At 47.8% G+C, this 20,307-nt stretch overlaps 1 protein-coding gene across 4 annotated transcripts in view; it reads right to left on the reverse strand.

Moving 5' to 3' along the window:
• The window catches only part of PHC2 (polyhomeotic homolog 2), an 83,178-nt gene that overhangs the window by 3,048 nt on the left and 59,823 nt on the right, over nucleotides 1-20,307 (reverse strand). For 3 of the 4 annotated variants that reach the window (XM_080657746.1, XM_080657748.1, XM_080657747.1), the window contains 5 exons: nucleotides 7,197-7,399; nucleotides 5,114-5,243; nucleotides 4,130-4,244; nucleotides 2,975-3,116; nucleotides 1,679-1,955 (listed from right to left, as the gene is read on the reverse strand). In XM_080657746.1, coding sequence (XP_080513872.1) covers nucleotides 1,679-1,955; nucleotides 2,975-3,116; nucleotides 4,130-4,244; nucleotides 5,114-5,243; nucleotides 7,197-7,399 — 867 coding nt within the window. Of the gene's footprint in view, nucleotides 1-1,678; nucleotides 1,956-2,974; nucleotides 3,117-4,129; nucleotides 4,245-5,113; nucleotides 5,244-7,196; nucleotides 7,400-19,796; nucleotides 20,107-20,307 lie in introns of those variants that run through there. The other variant, XM_080657749.1, reaches the window with a different exon arrangement.

Consider the following 20,307-nt stretch of genomic DNA (forward strand, 5'->3'; position numbering starts at 1 on the left):
ATTGGCAGAGTGCTGCTCACTTAAACTGAAAGGGTCAGAGGTAATACAACCTGAAAAGCAGCAGGAAATAGGCTGAGAAAACTCAGGCTAGCTTTCATAGGAGAGGAAGAATGACTCAGAGTGGAACCAAGAGTTAGAGAGAATTACTCCCAGGCTGTGAGTCCTAGTGGAGGAAATGCCAACATGTGCCCCGCTAGATTTAGGAACTGCTGAGGCTCCATTTCCCCCTTTTTTGATTGACATGTCTACCGTGGTTATCCTATACCTATCCCACCCACCGTATTTTGAATTTGTGAAGGAAAACGGATAACCTATCTCTAGTTCTCAGGTCTTTAAATTGAGAGGAATTGTTTATTTGAAGAGTAGCCTCATTCGTGCCTGGTCCTGAGTTAGATGATGAAATCCTGGATTTCAAACTGCTGCTGCAATGGAATGAGACTCCAGAGGACTCAGTAGGGGCTGAGAGTGTTTCTCATGAGGGAGGATATGAGTCACTGGGGGACTATGTAAGCACCCTCTAAATAGCTCCCAATAAACCTTGCTTCCCTTTCATGTCCTTATGAGTTCCCTCACAAAATGAATAGGGTTTACCTGGGTGACCAGGAAGATGCTGTGAAACTGACAGTACTGTGTGTGATATCTGAGTCCAGATCGTTAAGGGCACAGTGGCTTCCAACTTGCTCTCCTGGAACAACGCCTGTGACAAATACTGGCTGCCATGTCATGAGAAGACTTAAGCGTGAGTGTTCCGAAGAGGCCCATGTGGAGAAACAGCCTCTTGCCAACAGCCATACCCTAGTGAGAATCATGTGAGGCCCCAATCAAGCCTTCAGATGACCTTAGCCTTGACCTGTCGACATCTTAATCAAAATCTCAAAAAAGACCCTGCGGCAGAACTGCCCACAGTAACTGTGTGATAACTAACACGCTGGGTTAACTGGCAGAGCCGGGTTCTGTCTGACTCAGAAGTCTGTGCTCTTGACTACACCCCACTCCAGGCTCTGAGTATCAGGCCTGTGGTTGCCGTCAGTGCCTGACCTGGTCACTGTCTTGGGGACACTGGCAGGAAGACAGCAGAAAAGCTTTGGTACCCCAAATGGTGTGCGGTTTGTCTTTCAGGGTTCATTTCTGGATTCTAGCCCTCAGAACCACTTGCGCTCCACCACATAGGCTTCTGTGGAGTTCCCAGCTACATCCTGCACTTTCATGTCTTCATGCCTCAAGCTGCTGCCTCATGCATCACTTCACCTGGCAAGGGTCTACCTGTCCACTGTCATCCAGTTTAAATTTTTTGAACGGCATGTCTACAGCAGTTATCCTATACCTGTTCCTGACGTTCCTGACAGATTTCCCACACTCCCACCTGTCACTCCTCCCAACCTGCATAGGAGACACAGGGTTCATTACATTATCCTCTCTGTGTTTCACACACATAAATATATTCACACACATAAACATATCCAGTAAATATATCCAATTATAGCTTTAAAATGTTTGTGTTCTGTGCTAGAATGTAAGCTCTAGCTAGGAAACCTTATCACCATAATCTTTGCACCCCAGTTCCTGAACCTGAGTCATTAACTGAGCTGCCTAATCTTTCCTGGTGGGGGAGGTGAGGTCTCTCACTCCCTCTCATCTCTCGCCTTCCGTGCAGGTGTGGAACCTCCAATGGCCTCACCTGGCAGAGAGCGGATGAACTCGTAGACATCTTCTACATTCCATTTGGTGGGCTCACTGGGCAGGAAGTGGTGTCCCATGCCCACCAGGTCCCGCATGTGCATGTCAGGGAGCTCCAGGTCGCGCTGGCCTTGTCGCCGGCGGGAGGTGGATGAGCTGGCTGAGATGGGTGACAGGGGTTCTTCGTAGCTTGAGTTATCTGAGCAACGGCTGGAGTCTTCCTGGCTATGTGTTAGCTGCAATGCAGCAGTAACAGAAAGGGGTACAGCGCCTGTTGGCTGGGAGAGAGAAAGGATGGGGGAATAAACCATCTCTATTACAGTGATGGGCAAAGGCAGCTATATTTCCCTCCTCTACTTGGTCTACTACTACTTATCTTTGATTTCCAAAAAGTACCTTCTGTGCTGTCCCTCTCTGACCCTAGAGTCAGTACTGGAGTATGTGCCACACTTGAGGCCATGAAGGCAAACTGGGAGGGGCGATGTTGGGGCAAGGTCACTGAAAACGGAGTCACCTCATAGGTACCCATGGATCTACATCAAGCATGTTAAACTCGCGGCCCACGGGCCACATGCGGACCACGACGAGTATTTTTGCGGCCCAGCCAATGTAACGGTATGTAAGAAACGTTTTAATAAAAATTTCATAATTTTTACGATATCCTGTTATACATAATTATTAATAACGAACTACAACATTTGCTAATGACTGATTACTATAATCGTGTTGCATTCATTTCCCTTACGCGCTTTATGCACAGGCTCACCATTTCTCTCCGCTGATACTAGCAGCGAATATTTTAGCAGCCGATTGCCACGTCATTAGTCTTGTACTGAGTTGTTTGGTGTGCGCAACAGGAAATATTTTGCTTTCAGAGAACAAAATAGGTTTATTTGCATTACACTTATTAATTTGTGCAGTTACTCAGTGTCTGGTAAGTTAATGTTCAAGAAAAAATATAAATTTTATTAAAATGTTCTATTATTTTATGTTAACCATTACTCATTTTAGTCCTTTGTATTCAGCATGTCTCTATCGAAATAAACCTACGTTTCTATGAAAATTGAAGCTTTTGTTGTTTTGTGGCCCACACAGACTTACACCTTGTTTATTTGGCCCGTGTTAGCCTTCGAGTTTGACATGCTTGATCTACATGAAGGGACATGGGGAAGGCTTGATTTGACAGAGCACAGCATGCTGATGTGGCAGAAAAGGCAGGGGGCTGTCCCGGGTGGTGGTGAGAAGGGGAGCTGGTGGGGACTGAGTATGGAGCTTCAGGCTCGGCCGGCCCTCTCACCTGCTTCTTGGTATCCTTGGTAAGTGTTGGCAGACTGGCTTTGCTGGCCCGACGGCGGCTGTGGGTCGTGGCTCCTGCCTTCTGCAGCTTGCTCCGGTCCGAGTGGAAAAGCCCCACTCGCTTGGTGCATCCCACATTGTACCTGCCCGAGTCAGGGGAACACAGGAAGTCAGCAGTCATAGGGTGCACAGGCCTCGGGCAGAAGAAGAGCAGCCAAGCTATGTGGCAAACCCATGTCCGTCTATTCACTCATTCCAATCCTAAATCCGTCACTTGACACAGATTGGATCATGGTGATAACTCACTGCTGACACTTTCTCTGCAAACACCATCTGTGCTAAGAAACTCCTGTCCATTGTCCTGCTGGAGAGCAGCTTGGTGAGCCCTGATCCCTCCAGAACAGCCTGAGGGGATGGGGGCTGAGGAAGCCTTACTCTAGTTGGCCTGCAGAGCATGGGTGCCTGGGGCCTAGAGCTCTTCTCTTTGGGGGGCTCGGGGCTTCTAGGTCAGCTGCCTCTCCCACCTTGGTACAAAGACCACAGAGGGTTGTAGAGTCAGAGGATCTAAATCCCAGCTCTGTGACTTCAGGCTCAATTACTTATCCTTCGTTCCTGTTCCCAAACTGTGTGTAAAGAAGACAATAGCAACACCTGCCTCAGAGTTGTCTTGAAGGTTAGATGACACAACGGATATCGACTGCCCTGCACACGCAGGCTCTCAATCAACAAGGCTGGTTTTTACTAGGATCATTAGTTTTCTAAGCTGGTGGAAGCTCAGGAGGAACTGTCACTAGTGCCGTGCTCCGGGCAAACCTCCCGGGGGAGGGCTTGCCCTAGGAGATGGGCAGGAAAAGAGGCTGGGCCAACGGGACCCAGGAGGCAGCCACACAAAAGCCTTGCTTCCTTTCTGTGCTTCCTCCCTCCCTTCTGTGTTGCTCTCTCTCATCTGCCTGTGGGAGTTCTCTGGAGAATTAGTGACGCGATGCTGCTTCCAGGCAGGCGAAGGAAATGGGGAGCTGGGTAAGCCACACCCTGGCCTCTTGGGATGGACTATTACCGAAGGGAGGTGGGTAGCAGGAGCAGGATACAAAGGTGCAATCCTGGGGGAGGGCAGGGGCTGGGCACAGCACGGGGTGTGGGGAGCCGAGCCACTCACCTTTTTGCACAGGCCATAGAACAGAAGCGCTTGGAACGTTTGAACTTGTAGGCAAAGTCCACCCGGCCACAGAGCTCACACTTGAGTTTGAGGGGAGTACCCTCCTCTTTGGATTCTGAAATGTAAGTTTGGACAACAAGTAATTGTCAGCAGCCCCATCACAGGGCCTCCCTACTCCGTTCCGCCAGCTCATGTCACAGCCGTGACCCACCACGGCTACCTAGCTTGGGAAATGCTGAGCCTTTTGTCACTGTTTTTGGAAGGGCTGTTTCCTCCCTGGAAAGCACTCAGAGGGGTCTGAGGATGCCCCTGCGACACTGACCATTCTCTTGTCTAAGTGCAATGATCGGAGGCGCCCACAGGTGAAGATGTAGCAGCACCCCTCTTGATCCTGGGGGAGGGGAGCTCAAAGGGAGCACTCTGGGTGCTGCCACAACTGATCTAAGCTGGATGGAAGCTCATGAAGGAACAACTGTCCTTCTCTACCCACCTTAATCTGTCTAGTTGGCTGCTAACCTGGGTAACAGAATCCAGGAGTTCTGTAACCTACACAGGCCCCTCCTTCCATTTATCAGTGGCTCAAGTGACAAGTGCAGTCCTTGTCTGGCCACCACTGAGCCTCAGAGCTGGGCCGTGCTGAGTGCAGGCTCCCGAGGCCTTGGAGGAAGGGCATAGGCGGCCCGGCTGCTTCTCAAGCCCTATCACTCTCCAGTGACTCACACGGGAGAAGAGCCCTTAGAGTCCTGTGGTTGGCAGGAGGGCAGAAACAGTTCCCCAAGGGCAGGGACTTCTCCTGTCCCTGCTTCCTAGGAGCTGGGAAGGCACTGGAGGAAATGATCAGTAAGCCGACATGTTCGCATACTCCTTGGCTCCGAGTTCCTCCATGGATACCAAGAAAGGAAGTGTGGATGGCCTGCTTTTCCAGACTTGCTTACTTCCTGTGTGGCTGCACACGCCCTCGGCGTTCGGGTCTGAGATGCTTACCTTGTAGATAGGGCTCCTCCATCTCGGAGTCAGTGGTGGTGGTATGGTCCTGCTGTGGAAGTTTCTCAGGCAAAAACCCCTGTGCATACTTCTTTTTGAGATTCCCCACCAGCAGGGACGAGCGTCCCACCTAGAGGACACAGTGACACGGAGGCCATGAGGGTTAGCTGGGAAATGCTTCCTTGCCATCCAGCCTCACCAAAATTACATGTCTAAAGCATCCAGGCATAGATGCCAGCCCCTATATCATCATCCAAGTATGCCCTGTAAAAGGCTTATTTCGCTGTTTAGCTCATGAGGCAGGATGCTACTGGAGACTGAAGGGATGGCTTCAATCCAGCACCAATGGATGCCTCAGGAGGTTAGGAAAATATCTACCCTTCCCAGTGTCTAAGGGGCAGAGATTGGGGTTTCCCACACTGCCAGCACTGTGTTCACATGCCACCAGGCAGGAACACAACCAAGGCTGTGTGTGGGAGTGGGGGGTGGGGAGAGAGACTCAGCAACCATTTTAAAATTTCTTACTGTTCTCTATCTTACCACTGCCCTACCCAAGCCAGACGTACACACAGCCATGGGAGACAGTAGGAAAAAAATGGACTCTGGGCTAAGAGCAAAAATGCCCTCTATGGTTGCAAGGATCCCAGATTGCTAATTCATTCTTTTGGTCCTCCCTTAGTTGCCTTTGTTCAGGCAGTCCCGTGGCCAGATCGCTAGAGCATTGCTGGGGTATTATTGAATCTGCACCTACCCTGAGAGATTGGCTGGTTTCTGGTGTTTCTCCAGGAGGCCAAGGGAAAGACCTAGTCTAATGAGGGAAGGAATGTCATGGGCCTAGAGCTACTTAAGCTAAGGTGCTCCAGGTGAATTTCTTTGCTACAGGCCTTGACCGACCTCCAGAGGAAAAGAGGACAAGAACCTATGTATCCTTTGGCATTTCAGAAGGGCAGGCCACCCTTCTCAGTTAATCAAGTGTAGTCTTTTGCTGACTATTCAAATCACTTATGGATCCAAAGAATGAGCAGGAGGCAGATGGCATCCAGTGAGGATCCTATGTCTTGAACCGTCAGCTACTTTTATCACAGGAGGGGCTATAGGTGCACTGGCTCTAGGCTCCTCCCACCCACACAGCAGTACCACCTGTCCTCACCAGTCTGCACTGAGCAGAATCAGCTTTGGCTGCTTTGTTCTAATAAGCCATTTTCTTGATTCCTTTATATTTCCCTTTGGTCTTATGCTTTAACTAGAGGCCCGGTGCACGAAATTTGTGCACTCGGAGTGGGGGGTCCATCAGCCCAGCCTATGCCCTCTTGACAGGTGGACATCCTTAGCACTGCCGCAGAAGCAGGAGAGGCTCCCACCACCGCGGCTGCACTCACCAGCCGTGAGCCCAGCTTGTGGCTGAGCGGAGCTCCCCCGTGGGAGCACACTGACCACCAGGGGGCAGCTCCTGCATTGAGCGTCTGCCCCCTGGTCGTCAGTGTGCGTCACAGCGAACAGTTGTTACCCAGTTTGGTCTATTTGCATATTAGCCTTTTATTACATAGGAGGATTGGAGACACTTGACTACCCTTTCTGAAGTGCCCTCACTTTCATTCACTCCCCTTTAGAGGCTCTGTCCCCAGCCACAACCCTATTCTCTTCGTTTCAGTTGCATCTCAAGAATTCTCTTCTGAGCAGGTTCCTTTTGTTCTCTGGCCAGTTTTGCCATGCAGAGGTTTTGGTATTCAAAACTGAATGGGGTTTCATTTCCCAAAGTCCACCAAATATGCCAAGGTGAACTCCCTTCTAACCAAGGGGGTCACAGAGCACGAGGCGGGACACAGCTGAGTCTATGTGTGGGAACTTCTGAACAAGGCGTCTTGGCAATTATTCCTAATCACTGACCCCTGTGGACCTCAGGAAGCTGCTCAATCCTAGAAAGAAAATGGTTCTGACATTCCTTTGGGGAAAATTAGCAGGGAAAGAACAACTATTTCACATTTTTGGAAATTTTACATGGAAACATAAAATATTCTAATACACATCCAAATTATACTTAAAAAAAATAAAGAAAAAAGAGGGGAAAAGAAGTAGTCCGTACCGGGAAAGGCTCCGCCCCCTCCTGGATCACAAACCCTTCGATAACATGCGTCAGGATTTGGGGTTTCACAATGGCCTGTGGTGGTTTATTCTCACCATTCTGGGGGGCAGTGCCGGCGATGCTGGAGGCAGAATTTCCGTTCCCTGAGGTCATGCCGGGGCTGCTGAGGTCGGTCAGTGCATGAACAATGCCCTGCCCTGTCTCTGTACAAGGAAAGTAGGGAAACACAAGCAGGGGAGGTCAGAACCTAGTCCAGGCCAGGAGGAGCACAGGGGCTCAACACGAGCCTGGTACCTTCGGTGGAGCCAAGCGACAGTGCAAACCAAGCAGTCCCCTCCCTCAACCACCTATTTGATGTGGTGTCAAGGGACACACCATCAGGTGTGACTCCAATCAGTTGTGCACCAATGCAACTAATCAGATGGCAGTGTTTCGTAGACTTCCAACTGTGTTAATTCAACTAGGTGAAACAGAAAAGAATCTTGCCTTTGAGGTGTTAAGAACTTGGTCAATATTGATATGGACAAATAAAGTAACATTCAGTTCAAGGGAGAAAATATATTCAAACTGGTATCTGAAACCAGATTGAGAAGCTGAACTAGGCAGAAAGCTAGGGGTATAATAGGGTTTGGAGGAAAGAGTTAAAGTGAACCTTCTATGAGGTTCCCTGGAAAAGGGTTAGATTTAAAGTGTCCTGTGAAATGTCAGAGTACTAAATCCCAGAAATCAATGCAACAGGAATCTGGGGAGCTGAACCCCAAGTAAACACGGTAACATAGATCTGACTGTTCAGAGCCTGGGACTCGGGTCACTGCATGAAGGTACACTGCTCCATTCTCCACCCAGGAGGCCTTCCGTGCTGCTTCTGCTGGTCCTGTGCTGTCCAGCCTCTCGCCCGTTCTCAGCTCCATATCGATCTGATGCTCAGCCACCACAGACTCCTTCCCTCTGTACCTCTGTGGACAACCTTTCCTGAGTTCTCCTCTCCTGGACCCGCTGGCCTTCCTCTGAAAGACCTAACAGTGCTCAGCAAGCGTGATGGGTATCCATACAGAACCACACTGCAATGGCCGCCTCTGCTCCACTTCCAGCAGCACCTCTCAGGAGTCGTTTTAGAGGTGCAAGACTTGGTCACCTCACTTCTGAAACTCTACCCCCCTTCTCAGAGCCATTCTCTACCACCACCAGCTGCCCAGTGAGCCCGAGATTGCCTTTAACCTGGAATTTCCTAAGAAAGGGGGAAAAGCAAAGAAAAATCTATTTTTTTTTACTGCAACAGCCTAGTAATTATAAAACAGTGTGTATCTGTGTTACATACTTTAAAAACGATTTCAATAAATTTATTAGCTAAGCAATGTCTGCACAACACTTTCCATGAAGATGCTCTTATTTAATGTTAAAGGTCCAAAATCCTACCATGGAACAGGGTCTAATTATGCAGCATGGAGAAATAAAAATAACCTCATTTTAGAAAAGCTTTATAACTGGCTCATTTCTTACTAGTAGCTCTAATGCTCAAATAAGCCAGGATAAATCTTTTTTGATGAAAGAGTTGGTGGCTACGACACATGCTCCAGTACTCAGACCTGCTTAATTCAACTCTAATAAACTTCACTGCTGAGCGGGAGTCATCCCAGAGAGGTAACTGATGGCCTTTAAACAATTCTTCTTGGCTGTGAGAATTATTTATCGCGTTGGCTCTTTTTGTAGAGGTAGAAACTTTCCCCTCTTTTGAAATCTTTCTAACGTGTAAAGGCATTTGGGAACTGAAAAAAAAAAAATCTTTCCTTCACAAACCATGAGTAACTAGGTGGACTGAGTTAATTACGTAATCAAGTTACCTTTCTCTGCTCTTAAATTTTAAATATTTAAGTCTGCATTGACATAACTACATTTTCTCTGCTTTAAAAATGTTTTCAAAATTCAAGTTAAGTATATATTTTATTTAAAGTGATGAATAGATGATAATTAGAATGCTTACTGCTGTGTAAGTTAAAATGTTATTGTTAGATGATGGCTATTTCTTCCTCACTAGAGCCTAGTAAAACATTCTCTGATTCCTCTCATGAACCATGGATTACAGAATCAAGATGAGAAAGTCTGGGCACCCTCTTACCAGTGCTTGCACCTGCTCTGCAATACCCCCACCCATTGATTTCCTGGCATTTGTTTAAATCTCTCTTGTGACAAAGAAGCTCACTCTCTCTGAAGTAGTTTGTTCCCACCTTGGGCAGTACAATTAAAAAGTTCTTCCTTATAATGAGCCCAAAATCTATCTGCTGTTAATTTCTGCCCACTTATCCTGGCTGTGTTCCTCAAGACCACACAGAACAAGGCTAATCCTATTTGTGTAATGGGCAGAAACACGGGCTGGGGCCTGTCTTAGAAGCTGGTCTCTCTATCACTGAAGTGTCAGCGTCAAGTCCTCATTGTTTTTTGAGCCTCTGTTTCACTGGCGTAAATTAAGGACAATAACAATACTTACCTCATAGTGTCGCTGTGAGGACTAAATGAGATAATGAACCAACAGCAGTGCAATGCTAGCACACTAGGAAATGCTCAGGTGTCATGACGAATGTCACTCATGACCCCAGAATATTTCTCTCCTCCAGGCCAACTCCCTCTGCTCTTCCAACTGTTTCTTGTATATAAAAAGGATTCAAGTTCATCATCATCCTAGGTCTTCTTGGCCTGTATCTTTTTAAGTCTACCCAGTCACTGCAAACATAATCAATGTATTGGTCTGAGAGATCAGGTTGATTTTTGTTATATTAAGAGAACAGGTGGAGGGAAATTAGTGACTTCCATATTTTAGTTTATAATTCCTCTAGTTTATGAGTCCATTCTTCCCTGAATTCTGGGGTCACTCCCACCTCCTGCTCTTTTCACTGCTACTCACCACCATACAGCCTCTGATCCTTGTCACCTTTCATGGGATCTCTCTCTTTGCTGGACTCCTCCCCTTCCCCTCATCCCTTCCCTCCTGCCTCCCAGATCTATGCCTATTAATATACACTGTATACAACTCTTTTGAGGTCAGATTCTTCCCTCATGCCAAATACAGTGGTGAAAGATACATTCACCAGCTCAGAGGTGAGAGGGCCAACAAATGGAGAAACCCTTTCTCCATAACATTAGGAACTATCACTCCCGTTATAACTGGGGGCAGGGGGGGGGGGCCTACAGGAGAGACAGAACCCAAGGGACAGAAGAGCGTGTTTTATGAAGACACGGTTTTGCAGACACTGCTTCGCTTCTCGTTCATCTTGTAGCAAATACCTCCTCATCTGCTTTAGTAACAAAGGAGTTTGGGTTATTTCTGGAATGACAAAACACAATCTCACCCCCGCCAGGCTCAGCACACTGCGATTAATTTAATCTGCTTCCCCACTCTCCCAGACTGCTCTGCGGCCTGCTTGGGGAAAAGCAGCTTAATAGGGAAACTTGCAGAAACCTGCCCTGCTGGCCCGGAGGCCAGATAAAAGACCGAGACAAAGCAATACTCGACCGTTTGGAATTCGTCCTTTCTCAATTCTCTGGATCAGTCCTAGGCTGTAAGGGATGCCTGGGATTCCCAGGGGTCTCAAATACCTTTGTACAGAGTTAGGCCCCTGAAATCTGAAAGGGGAAGGCCCAGACACCGTTTGTCCAGGAGGCTGTGGGAGGGCCGTAAAGCCAAGCCTCAGTGGTGCTGGTGCTGGTGCTGGTGCTGGGGGAAGGTAGAATCTAGCCTTTAACTGAAGCTGACCGTAAGGGCCAAGTATTCAGACCAGAATGAACAGAACAGTATGTCTGGGGCAGTCGTTACAGAATGTCTCAACCTTTCGGGTGCCTCTCAATTCTGGTCTCACTCAGGCTCTGGCAGTAATAGCCCTTATAGGGGCAGGATAGAGTGGGAAGGACCACAGTGGCCTTGTCTGTGACATGATCTGCTTCGGGGTTGGTCCCCTTCACTAGGCAGAGCAGGTTTCTCCAGGCAGGGGCTGTATCTTAGTTACCTCTGTATCTCCGGGGGCCAATGCAATGTTCACTGTATGACAGATCCTTAATGTCTGTTAAACTGGAATGTATGAAACCCATGGTTTCAACAGGTCTCCCTAGTCTCAAAACAAGCAACTTGTCAGCAGCTGAGATTTGTAAAATTACTTCCGAGGCTATAATGATTTGAGAGCAGCTAGGCTGGTGCCTGTCTATAAGAGTGGCATTTCTGGGTACCTGGCTATAAAGAGATATTCCTTGGCCCACTCCTTCCTGTTAAGGCAGGGAAACATTTACGGCAGCTCCAGGCACTTGGAAAGGCACAATGACCTTTAGGGGTCATATAAAAATGGCCAGGCTCGCAGGACAACTGATAGATGTCCAGAGAGGCTGAGCTCTCCTGCCCTCTGAAGACAGAGGTCATGCTGGCCCCAGCTATGCAAAACCTGGACCACTTCAGAACCAGTTCTGATGTTCTTTACATGCACAGATAAGACATCATCATCAGTTATTCTGGAATATGTTTAGTACTAATATTTACTGTGGCTATTTCAGACAGCCTGGCTGCTCATTCTATTTGCCTTGAAGACCTGACTCCAGAGGAAATGGGGGGCAAGCACAGCTTCTCCTTCCACCCCCTCAGCAGGACCAACACTTATTCCCTCCTTTCTCTAGACAGGAGGAGAGAATTGCACTCGACAAGGCTTCTAACTAGCCTTGCTTGGCTATAGCAGGAGTAAGCCAGAGCTAATGGAGTTAAAGAATTCAAGGAAGCAGAGTAGGTGATAACATGGGTCATTTGCCTGCAGCAAATTCTGCTGGGCAAATGGGAACACAAGGCCACCTGTGCCACACAGAGCATCCTCTCCAGGCCCCTTCCTGGCTCAGGACACGACGCCTGGAGGGTGACAGCAGGATTCCTGAAGGGCTCACTCTGGGGAGAGAGCGTGAGTGGAGCGCCTGCAAAGGGACCCCAGGGAAACCACCTCCCTGCGGGGGAGAGCAGCTGATGCAGCTGTGCCTGGTCTGAGCAGAGGGCAGAACCACAGCACAGGAAGCCCAGGGCACATGGCACAGTCCTGTGGAGTGGTCTGTGGGCCACCCTTTAGGATTTTAGTAATATTTGGGCCCCTAAAAAAATTAGTGTCACTCTGAAAGTGAGGGAGGTAAGCTATTTCATAAGCACCAATCTGTTGGCGTTCCTCCCCCTTCCCCTTAGGGGCAGTGGTCGGCAAACTCATTAGTCAACAGAGCGGCAAACCGACCACTCTGTTGCAGTTTGCCAACCACTGCCCTAGGGGAAGGGTAGGAAAATGAAGTGGGGGGCAGTACGAGGAGAACAGGGAGGGAGGAGTGGGGCTCTATCCTGGGATCCTGACAGAGTCCATCAATTAAAGAGATTGATTTGGTTAACAACCTTCTTTAAAATGCAAATATACACCTGCGGTCATTCACACCTCACTATGAACCACTTAGATAAGCAGATAGCTTTCTTCCCAGAGTAGGGACAGAAGGTTCAGTGGGAGGCATGGGGGTGGAGAGTGATCATTTTGGATCCTGGGTGCGAGATCACAGACGATTAAAGTTAGAAGGGCCTCGTATAACATCTTCATTTTCCAGAGGAGGAAAAGTGCGCATAGTTAACTGTGCATTTTAGAATCAAAGAGGAATAGATGCAATTTGTTTGGAAGACAGTATCTTCTAAACACACAGAAGGAGCTCTTGGTGGAGGGAAAATTATAGGCCCCTTCCTACCCTAGGGTCCCCTGGGTACCAGAAGGCAGAAAGAACCAAGGCCAAATGTTTGTTAGTTTTTCAATCCTGCTAAGGACCAAGCTGTCAGACATCCAAGATATCCCTGCCCTGAGGACACACAGCAGGCTCTCACACACACATGCCACCCACATTCTGCTCCTCAGGGCACCTTCCTGGCTCTGCAAACAAGAGCAGCCCGACGTGAAGTACCTCTCCGCAGAGGGAAGTAACAGAGGGAAGTGACGGCTGTGGCAGGAGGATCCCTTTGGGGAACATTACTAAGCAAAGGGGTGAGCTGGCTGGCAGAATGAAAGGGAGGCGGAGCCAGGTGGCCCCAGACCTGCCCTCAGTGTCACTGCACAATGACCTTGTTGAGTCTGGGTTAAGAGGATTGGAGAGCAGACATGCTTCTCAGATCTTAAGCATCTGGGCTGAGTGACTCTGGTTAAGGCATCTGTTAGGGAGGGCTCACTGGCAGCCATTACCATACAGCTGACTTTCATGCTGTCTCTTAGGACACAGGCAAAGAGAGCAGCCCTTCTCACTCACCCACAATCCCCAGCTGAAGTGTACATAAGCTGAATTGTAAACAGCTGAATGTTTTCCAAGCTGCCACCCCCAGCTATGAAGGAATCAATGGAGCGAACAGCCACCTTCCCCCATGCAGTTTAGGACAACGGAGCTGGAGCCGTGGGGGATTTCCAAACAGCTGCAGGAACTGCTTCCCAGTCAGGCGGGTGCTGCAACTCTACAGCCAGATCACACTCAGCAGCAGCATCTGCAGGACCACAGGGGGACGTCCAACAGGACAGGTCAACACACCAGGAATAACAGCTACCTCTGACTTCAAGGAGTCAGTCAGACAGGGTTTTCAAAAAGAGTTCTGCTTAAATGGGGACAGTCCTATGTATCCCATGCCGAGGTGGAGGCCCCACATATTCTCATGGCCCAGTGCTCTGGCAGCCGCTATGGTTTCAAAGGAGAATGCAATCAATGGGAGAGGCATCACCATGGCAAGAGATGGAAGAAGAGGGGCACAGTGGAAGGAACACTGGATCTGGTCAGACTTGGGTTCCCAGTCTGGCTCCATCGTGGATCACCTGTGCAGCTTCAAGCATTGGTACCTGCTCTGAGCCTCAGTTTCCCCATCTATGAAGATGAGATCACTGCCTGTCTTGCAAGATTACAGCAAATATTAAAGTGTAAGAAAAACACCTGGCTCTGATTGCATTTAGAAGCTGGGCTACATGGAAGTTAAGACTTTGGGATCACAAAGACTCGAGGCTTAAATCATATTTTGTAATCCTGGACAAGTCACTCAAGGCCTCAGTTTCCTCATCTACAAAATGGGGTATAATCTCTGTCTCACGTGGCTTCCATGAGGATTAAGCTAATACAGGTACAACACAGTGGAATTGACCTGACTTGGCTATAGAAGGGTTACATCATTGAGATTTGAGAGATTAGGAAACCAGCCTCTTATAGCTAAAGGTAAAATCATGGGAGATGAATTTATAACAGTTTACCCCCAAAAAATATATATATCTAGAAATGTTTAGTAAATTCCCTCATTATTTTCAGGGTGACAAGAAAAGGCAATGATGCCTTATTTGGTTATCAGCTGTAGGGTCATTTAGATAAATGGCTGCAGGATGGAGGAGGGAGGGAGAACACTAAGCCTCAGTTGTCTTATCTATATAATGGGCTGGATAATACTTACCTTGCAAAGCAATCCTCCTGATAAGTTCAGTTCTTGGAAAACATACCCTGCACTTCCTTCCTGTAACCATTGTCTGTTGACTAAAGAGTTTGCCAACCACTGTCATGTACTACCCTTTACCTCTTTGCACACAATATGCCACAATTGCCTAATCCTCACAGCTTCCAACTACACAGTAACATTTAGTCTAGTCCAGTGGTCGGCAAACTCATTAGTCAACAGAGCGACAAACCGCGGCTTTGCCAACCACTGGTCTAAGCTTTCCCTCATCCTACTTGGCTACTGATCAACTGATAGAACAGATTAATACTGATTACCGGAGTCCTGGAAATGTGGACTTAATTCATTTTTAAAGTATTTGATGCACATTAATTTTTTATTAATTTAAAGTGTCATTTGCTTTAATTGTTTAAAAATGTCTTAATATAGCTGGTGTGAACTCTTAGACCATGTATGATGGTTTCAAATATGCTAAAGATATCACTCACTAGGGATAATTATATAGTATTTGAGACATAATAGCCATGCAACTAAAATTTTAAAAATAACTCAAAGCAGTCACGAACTCTCACTTTCTTGCCAACAGTCTCAATACTCAGCATCGGGTCTGGTCCTCCTAATGCACTGGAGAAGAGCTGGCATCTAAAACAAATCTTTTCTTAAAAGGAGATATAATAACTTTTACGGTGAAGAAAATCATTCAAGAAACAGATACTTGCTTTAAAGAAAATCTTAACAGCAACGGACACTCTTTTCAACATATGGATCCCTCTCAGAGCACTGGCGATGCCTGTTTAAGAGCAATCATTTCTTTAGCAGATGTAGAAAGAATGTGCTCTTCTTTTGGACTTATCTAAACTAAAAAAAAAAATCATCTGGAGACTCAAAGAATAAGAAAGCACATCCTTTTCCACTAACTATAAATAATTTGGAAGGGGAAGAAAAAATATTAAGTTTACCATGCTGGCTAAGATGGTCTTACATTGAATCACAAAGCAACAATTTATTATTTAAATTAATGCTATGTTTCTTACTATACTTTTACTCTTCAAAACCTAACCATTTTAAATTGCATAATTATTGATTAACTATAAAACAGCCCATTTCTTGACCATGTCAATTACATTCTACTTTTATTATTGATGGGGAAAGTGTCCAGAATCTGTAAGACTTCTGTCTTGGATAAACAAATGGTTGATTATTTTCCTATCTATTCCCAAAATGTCAGGAAATTAAAGATGATCTGTGTCTGAATATTTTTACATATGAAGTCAGTGATCTAATGTAGCTAGTAATTCAAACTGAAATTTAAAAATAAGTCAATGCTTCAAATGAAACCTGCACCTATTTAAGTTGTGAATAGATAGTTATTTTAAACAGGCACTCTTTTTAATTTAACAGAAAACATATTCAGTCTTTTAAACTGGGGACTCACATTGTAGTTTAAACCATTCCATAAAAAAAACATTTAAAACATAAATCTACATATGTTCAGGCCTCTGCCTTGAGGGGCAGTTCAGCTTTGATATCACCATCAAACAAGTTGCTAAATCACTGTGGAGTCATTTCTGTTACTGGCACAAAGGACTCACCAGAGTTGATTGCATAAGGCAGCCAGTCCTCACCCTGCACTTCCATGGGGGCAGAAAACACAAAAGCATCTCTCTACAACCACTTTTGTGAGCTCCCTCCTGACCACAGAAAAGCATCTTCATCTTCCAGTTGCAAAATGGCATAAAAGGAATAAGAGAGAAACTATCATGTATGAAGACTCACTTCCCTACTCTCATCTTAGTAGATGTATATTTTTGGAAGAGAATCTTTTAGTGGGCGGGACCAAATCTGTCTGGAGATTAAGTAGCATTGAACAGCTGGGAGAACTTTAATATAAACTTGGACTAACTCAAGAAGAGGGGGGAAATACCCCTTGATAAATAGCATATTAACACAGAACAGTATTACCAGAACTGAAACCACCATCCTTTTCCCGTTTTTTGTTTTTACTTTTATTTTGGCTTGCTGCTCCATGCTATCTGAAAGTGAAGGACTTTCATAGGAAGTGGGTGAACTTTATTCAGCAAATGGTTACCGAAGGACTAGCATGAGGTCCACAGACCAAAGAAGGGCAAAGACTTAGAGGAAGAGTCTAAGGCAGGCATACATTCACAAAGGGAAAAAGATAAAAAAACCATTCATGAACTCTTGATTCTGAGACAGTAACTGGTTTTTGTTTTTCTTAAATAAGAAACCCCAGGGAGGGGGGCAAGCTGTGTGAAAGCATACAAGACCAGAGGCCAGTACAGTTCAATTTTATAAGATGACTTATCTATTTATTCCTCTTCTCTTAGTCTGTTCTCTCTCCCTCTGAAAAATCAGAACCAGGGGATCCAAAGTATCTGAGACAGGAAATGAGTAAGGCAGGAAAAAGGATGTGGTCTGAAAAAGAGTGGATTCTGGGGCTGAGCCAGAGCAAGTAACAGGCACAGGTCATAGATGGGGGAAGGGGTTTTGGTGGCAGGAAGAGAAGTCTCAGGGTCAATTGGCTCAGACTAGAAAGCCAGGGACAGAGGAGGTATGTTTGGAGAAGCATTAAAAACATCTTCCTAGGAAGTTACCCACCACTGAGATGCAGAGAAAAGATGGCTGAAGAGACATACAGCCAGGAGAATCATTACCGGGACAGAAAGAAGAGCTGCAGTTTGCTTTTCTCCTTACTTTAAAGAAAGTGGAATAATATATATTTAGTGCACTTAACACGGTAAATTAGAAATTAAGCCAGGACCTGGAAGGGAAGTGGAAAGGGCTGGTAGGTGAGTACATCATGAACTACCAATGTTCATTTAGCATCTATGTGCCACATATCAGTAAAACAACAGCTTAAAACAAGAAAAATAAAGAAAGAAGGGGGTGAGACCAGGAGAGACTGCTCACAAAAATGCAGTTGGATGCCCTGACCACCCTGGCCGAGTGGCTCAGTTGGCGGATGGCTCAGTCGGCAAGAGCTTCTTCCCTACACCAAAAGGTGGCGGGTTCAATTTCCCCTCAGGGAATGTGCTGGGTTGCAAGTTTAATCCCCAGTTGGAACCTATGCAGGAGGCAGCAGATCGATGCTCCTCTCTCAAATGTCTGTCTCTCTCTCTCTCTCTCTCTCTCTCTCTCTCTCAAAATCAATGAAAACATATCCTCAGGTGAGGATTTAAAAAAAAAATGCAATTGGATAACTGAGAAACCAACTCAAGGACAACAGAAAAGTGGACTAAGAAACTGCCTACTTTCTCAAGACGAAGGCTGGAGAAAAAAGGTATCTATTTTTCCCAGTGTGTATGGGAAGAGATCTTGGGTGGGCTGAGAGGCAGAGATCATGTGATGACGAGTGCCTGGAAAGGCAGGTGCCAAAAGAGCACCACTACCCATCTGCTGGACCCTCTGTGGAACAAGCCAGCCCTTGTGAATGAGCCAAACCAGAAAATCTGGTTCCCGCCTTGCAGGGACTGGAACTTGGGTACAGAAACAGTGGAAAACAAGTTTATCAGCTGATTCAAAAGCGTGGGTATTTCCAAATATAGATCCAGATGTCGGGGCTGTGTGGAGAAATCACTTTTATATTTTCCTCAGTGCCTAGCAAGTGCTTCCTTTATATGAAGAAGCCCAACAGAGGTCTGTTAAATGTAACTGAATGAAACCAAAACTACTTAAGAAACTTGTGCAGGCAGGTTTCTTAAGACTCAAGATAGAATTTCTTGCCCTACAACCAATACAGTAAGTTACTTTCTATTCTAGAGTCAAATGACATAAAGCCCTACATCCCTTATGACTTACACCTGAGCCTTAATCAATGGACACTGCCACGTGTCTGCTTCCCTGTACTGGTATAAAAGATGGAGAGGGGCAGAAATAAAGGAGTAAGAAGGCATTTCCTTGCCTCATTAGCCTGTAGTATTCAGACACCCCTAGAAATCCTGGCAGTTCCAACATTTGGGTTGACTCAGAAGTGGAAGAAAAATCCCAGGTGAATGATAATTGGATTACCCAGTTATGCTCCAGAGCCAAATGGCTGGAAAAGACCAGGACAGCAGGGTAGATACAGCTAAAGTGACTATTTTCTAAATCAAAATCGAGACACACGGGCTGATAGACAATAGATGGAATATTTTACATTGGGGCTGTCCTAGAAAAATCGAGGGCAAATGGTGGATTTAGGTCGGTAGCTTAATTCACTACAAGGATCCTCTGGGCCCGATATGCTAATAGGAGGGGATTAAAAATCTAGGATGGGAGCTATGGAAGGAGAAAGCTGTCACTGGTAAAGCAGGAAAAAGAATGTATGTCTGAAGACAGCACAGGAAGAAGGTAAATATTCTAAGTATGGAGCAGGAAGGAAAGGAAAGTTGATCAGAACTGAAAGCATGTCAGTTGTGTCAGTGAAATCTGTCCAGGTATCAAAGACGGGGCGGGGCGGGGAGGGACGGGGGGCGAGGGGGCCACAGACGGATATAAGTTCAGATTGTAGCTTCACCATTCGTTTGCAACCTAACCTTGGGCTAATTATTCCCTCTCTGTGCACTTCAATTTAAATAGTGAATTTCACAAACCCCGATGTAAAGGATCAACAATATTTGTATACCATCATTTGGTATGAGGAGAGAAAATGCTCTTCTAAAAATGGAAGAGAGGAGGACAGATACAGAACAGCTTGTCCCTTTCCATCCAATTAAAAACTGAACTAGATTAAAAACAAAACTCTCCGGCGAAGCCTCAGGCCCTCCAAGATAGAAGTCCCCTATCAATGGAGCACAGCAGCCTTGCCCCTTAAAAGGGACGTCCATCCCCGGCAACTCGCCGTCCCGGGAGGGCGGGGGCGGGGGTGTGCGGGGGACGACTCGGGGTAGGGACGGGGACACACGGAAGCGTTTGGCTCGACAGAGGCTTCCGCGGGAGTGCGGGACAGGGAGGGTCCCCGACGAGGGACGGAGGAGCAGGACACCACACAGGCGCCGAGAGGGCGAGAGTCGCGGGCTGGCACGGCCTGGCAGCCGAGTAGGCCCGGGCCGGGAGTGGCACCGGAGGGCGGTGCCCGGTTTCCAGTGCGAGGAGAGCGGGCCGCGGACCCCTCCTGGCAAGAACCCCTCCCCCGCACGGGCACTGACCTGTCCAGGGCCCGGCTGGGCCTGGCCGGGCGGGGCCTACGCAGCCCCTCGGCCGGGCGCCGCCTCGCGCGGAGTCCCGGGCCCGGGAGGGCCGCCTCCTCTCCGCCGGGAGCCTCCGAGCCGGGGCCCGGGGCTGCCGCGGCGCATCCGACCGCACCGGCCGGGCCGGCGACAACAAAGGGCGGCGGGGGCGCGAGGCCGGGGCGGGGGCGCGGGCAACGGCTGGATTGCGCGCGCGCGGCGGGCGCTCGAGGGCTGCAGCCGCCGTGGAGACAATGCGGCGCGTCCCGGCTGGGCTCCCGCGGCCGCCTCCGCCGGGGGCGGAGTGAGGCGCGGGGCGGGGCCTGGGCCGCGCGGGGCGGGGCCTCCGGGAGGCGGGGCGCCGGCGCGGAAGCCGGGCCGCACGCTTCCTTTGTGCGGTCGCCCGGCCCCGCCCCGTGCCCTCCAGGAGACGCGGCGAGGCCCGCGACGGTTAGGGACCTGGGGTTTCGGTGTGGGGAGGCGAGCGGCG

The sequence above is a fragment of the Plecotus auritus genome (genome assembly GCF_963455305.1).
Source record: "Plecotus auritus genome assembly, chromosome: 2".
NCBI lineage: Eukaryota > Metazoa > Chordata > Mammalia > Chiroptera > Vespertilionidae > Plecotus > Plecotus auritus.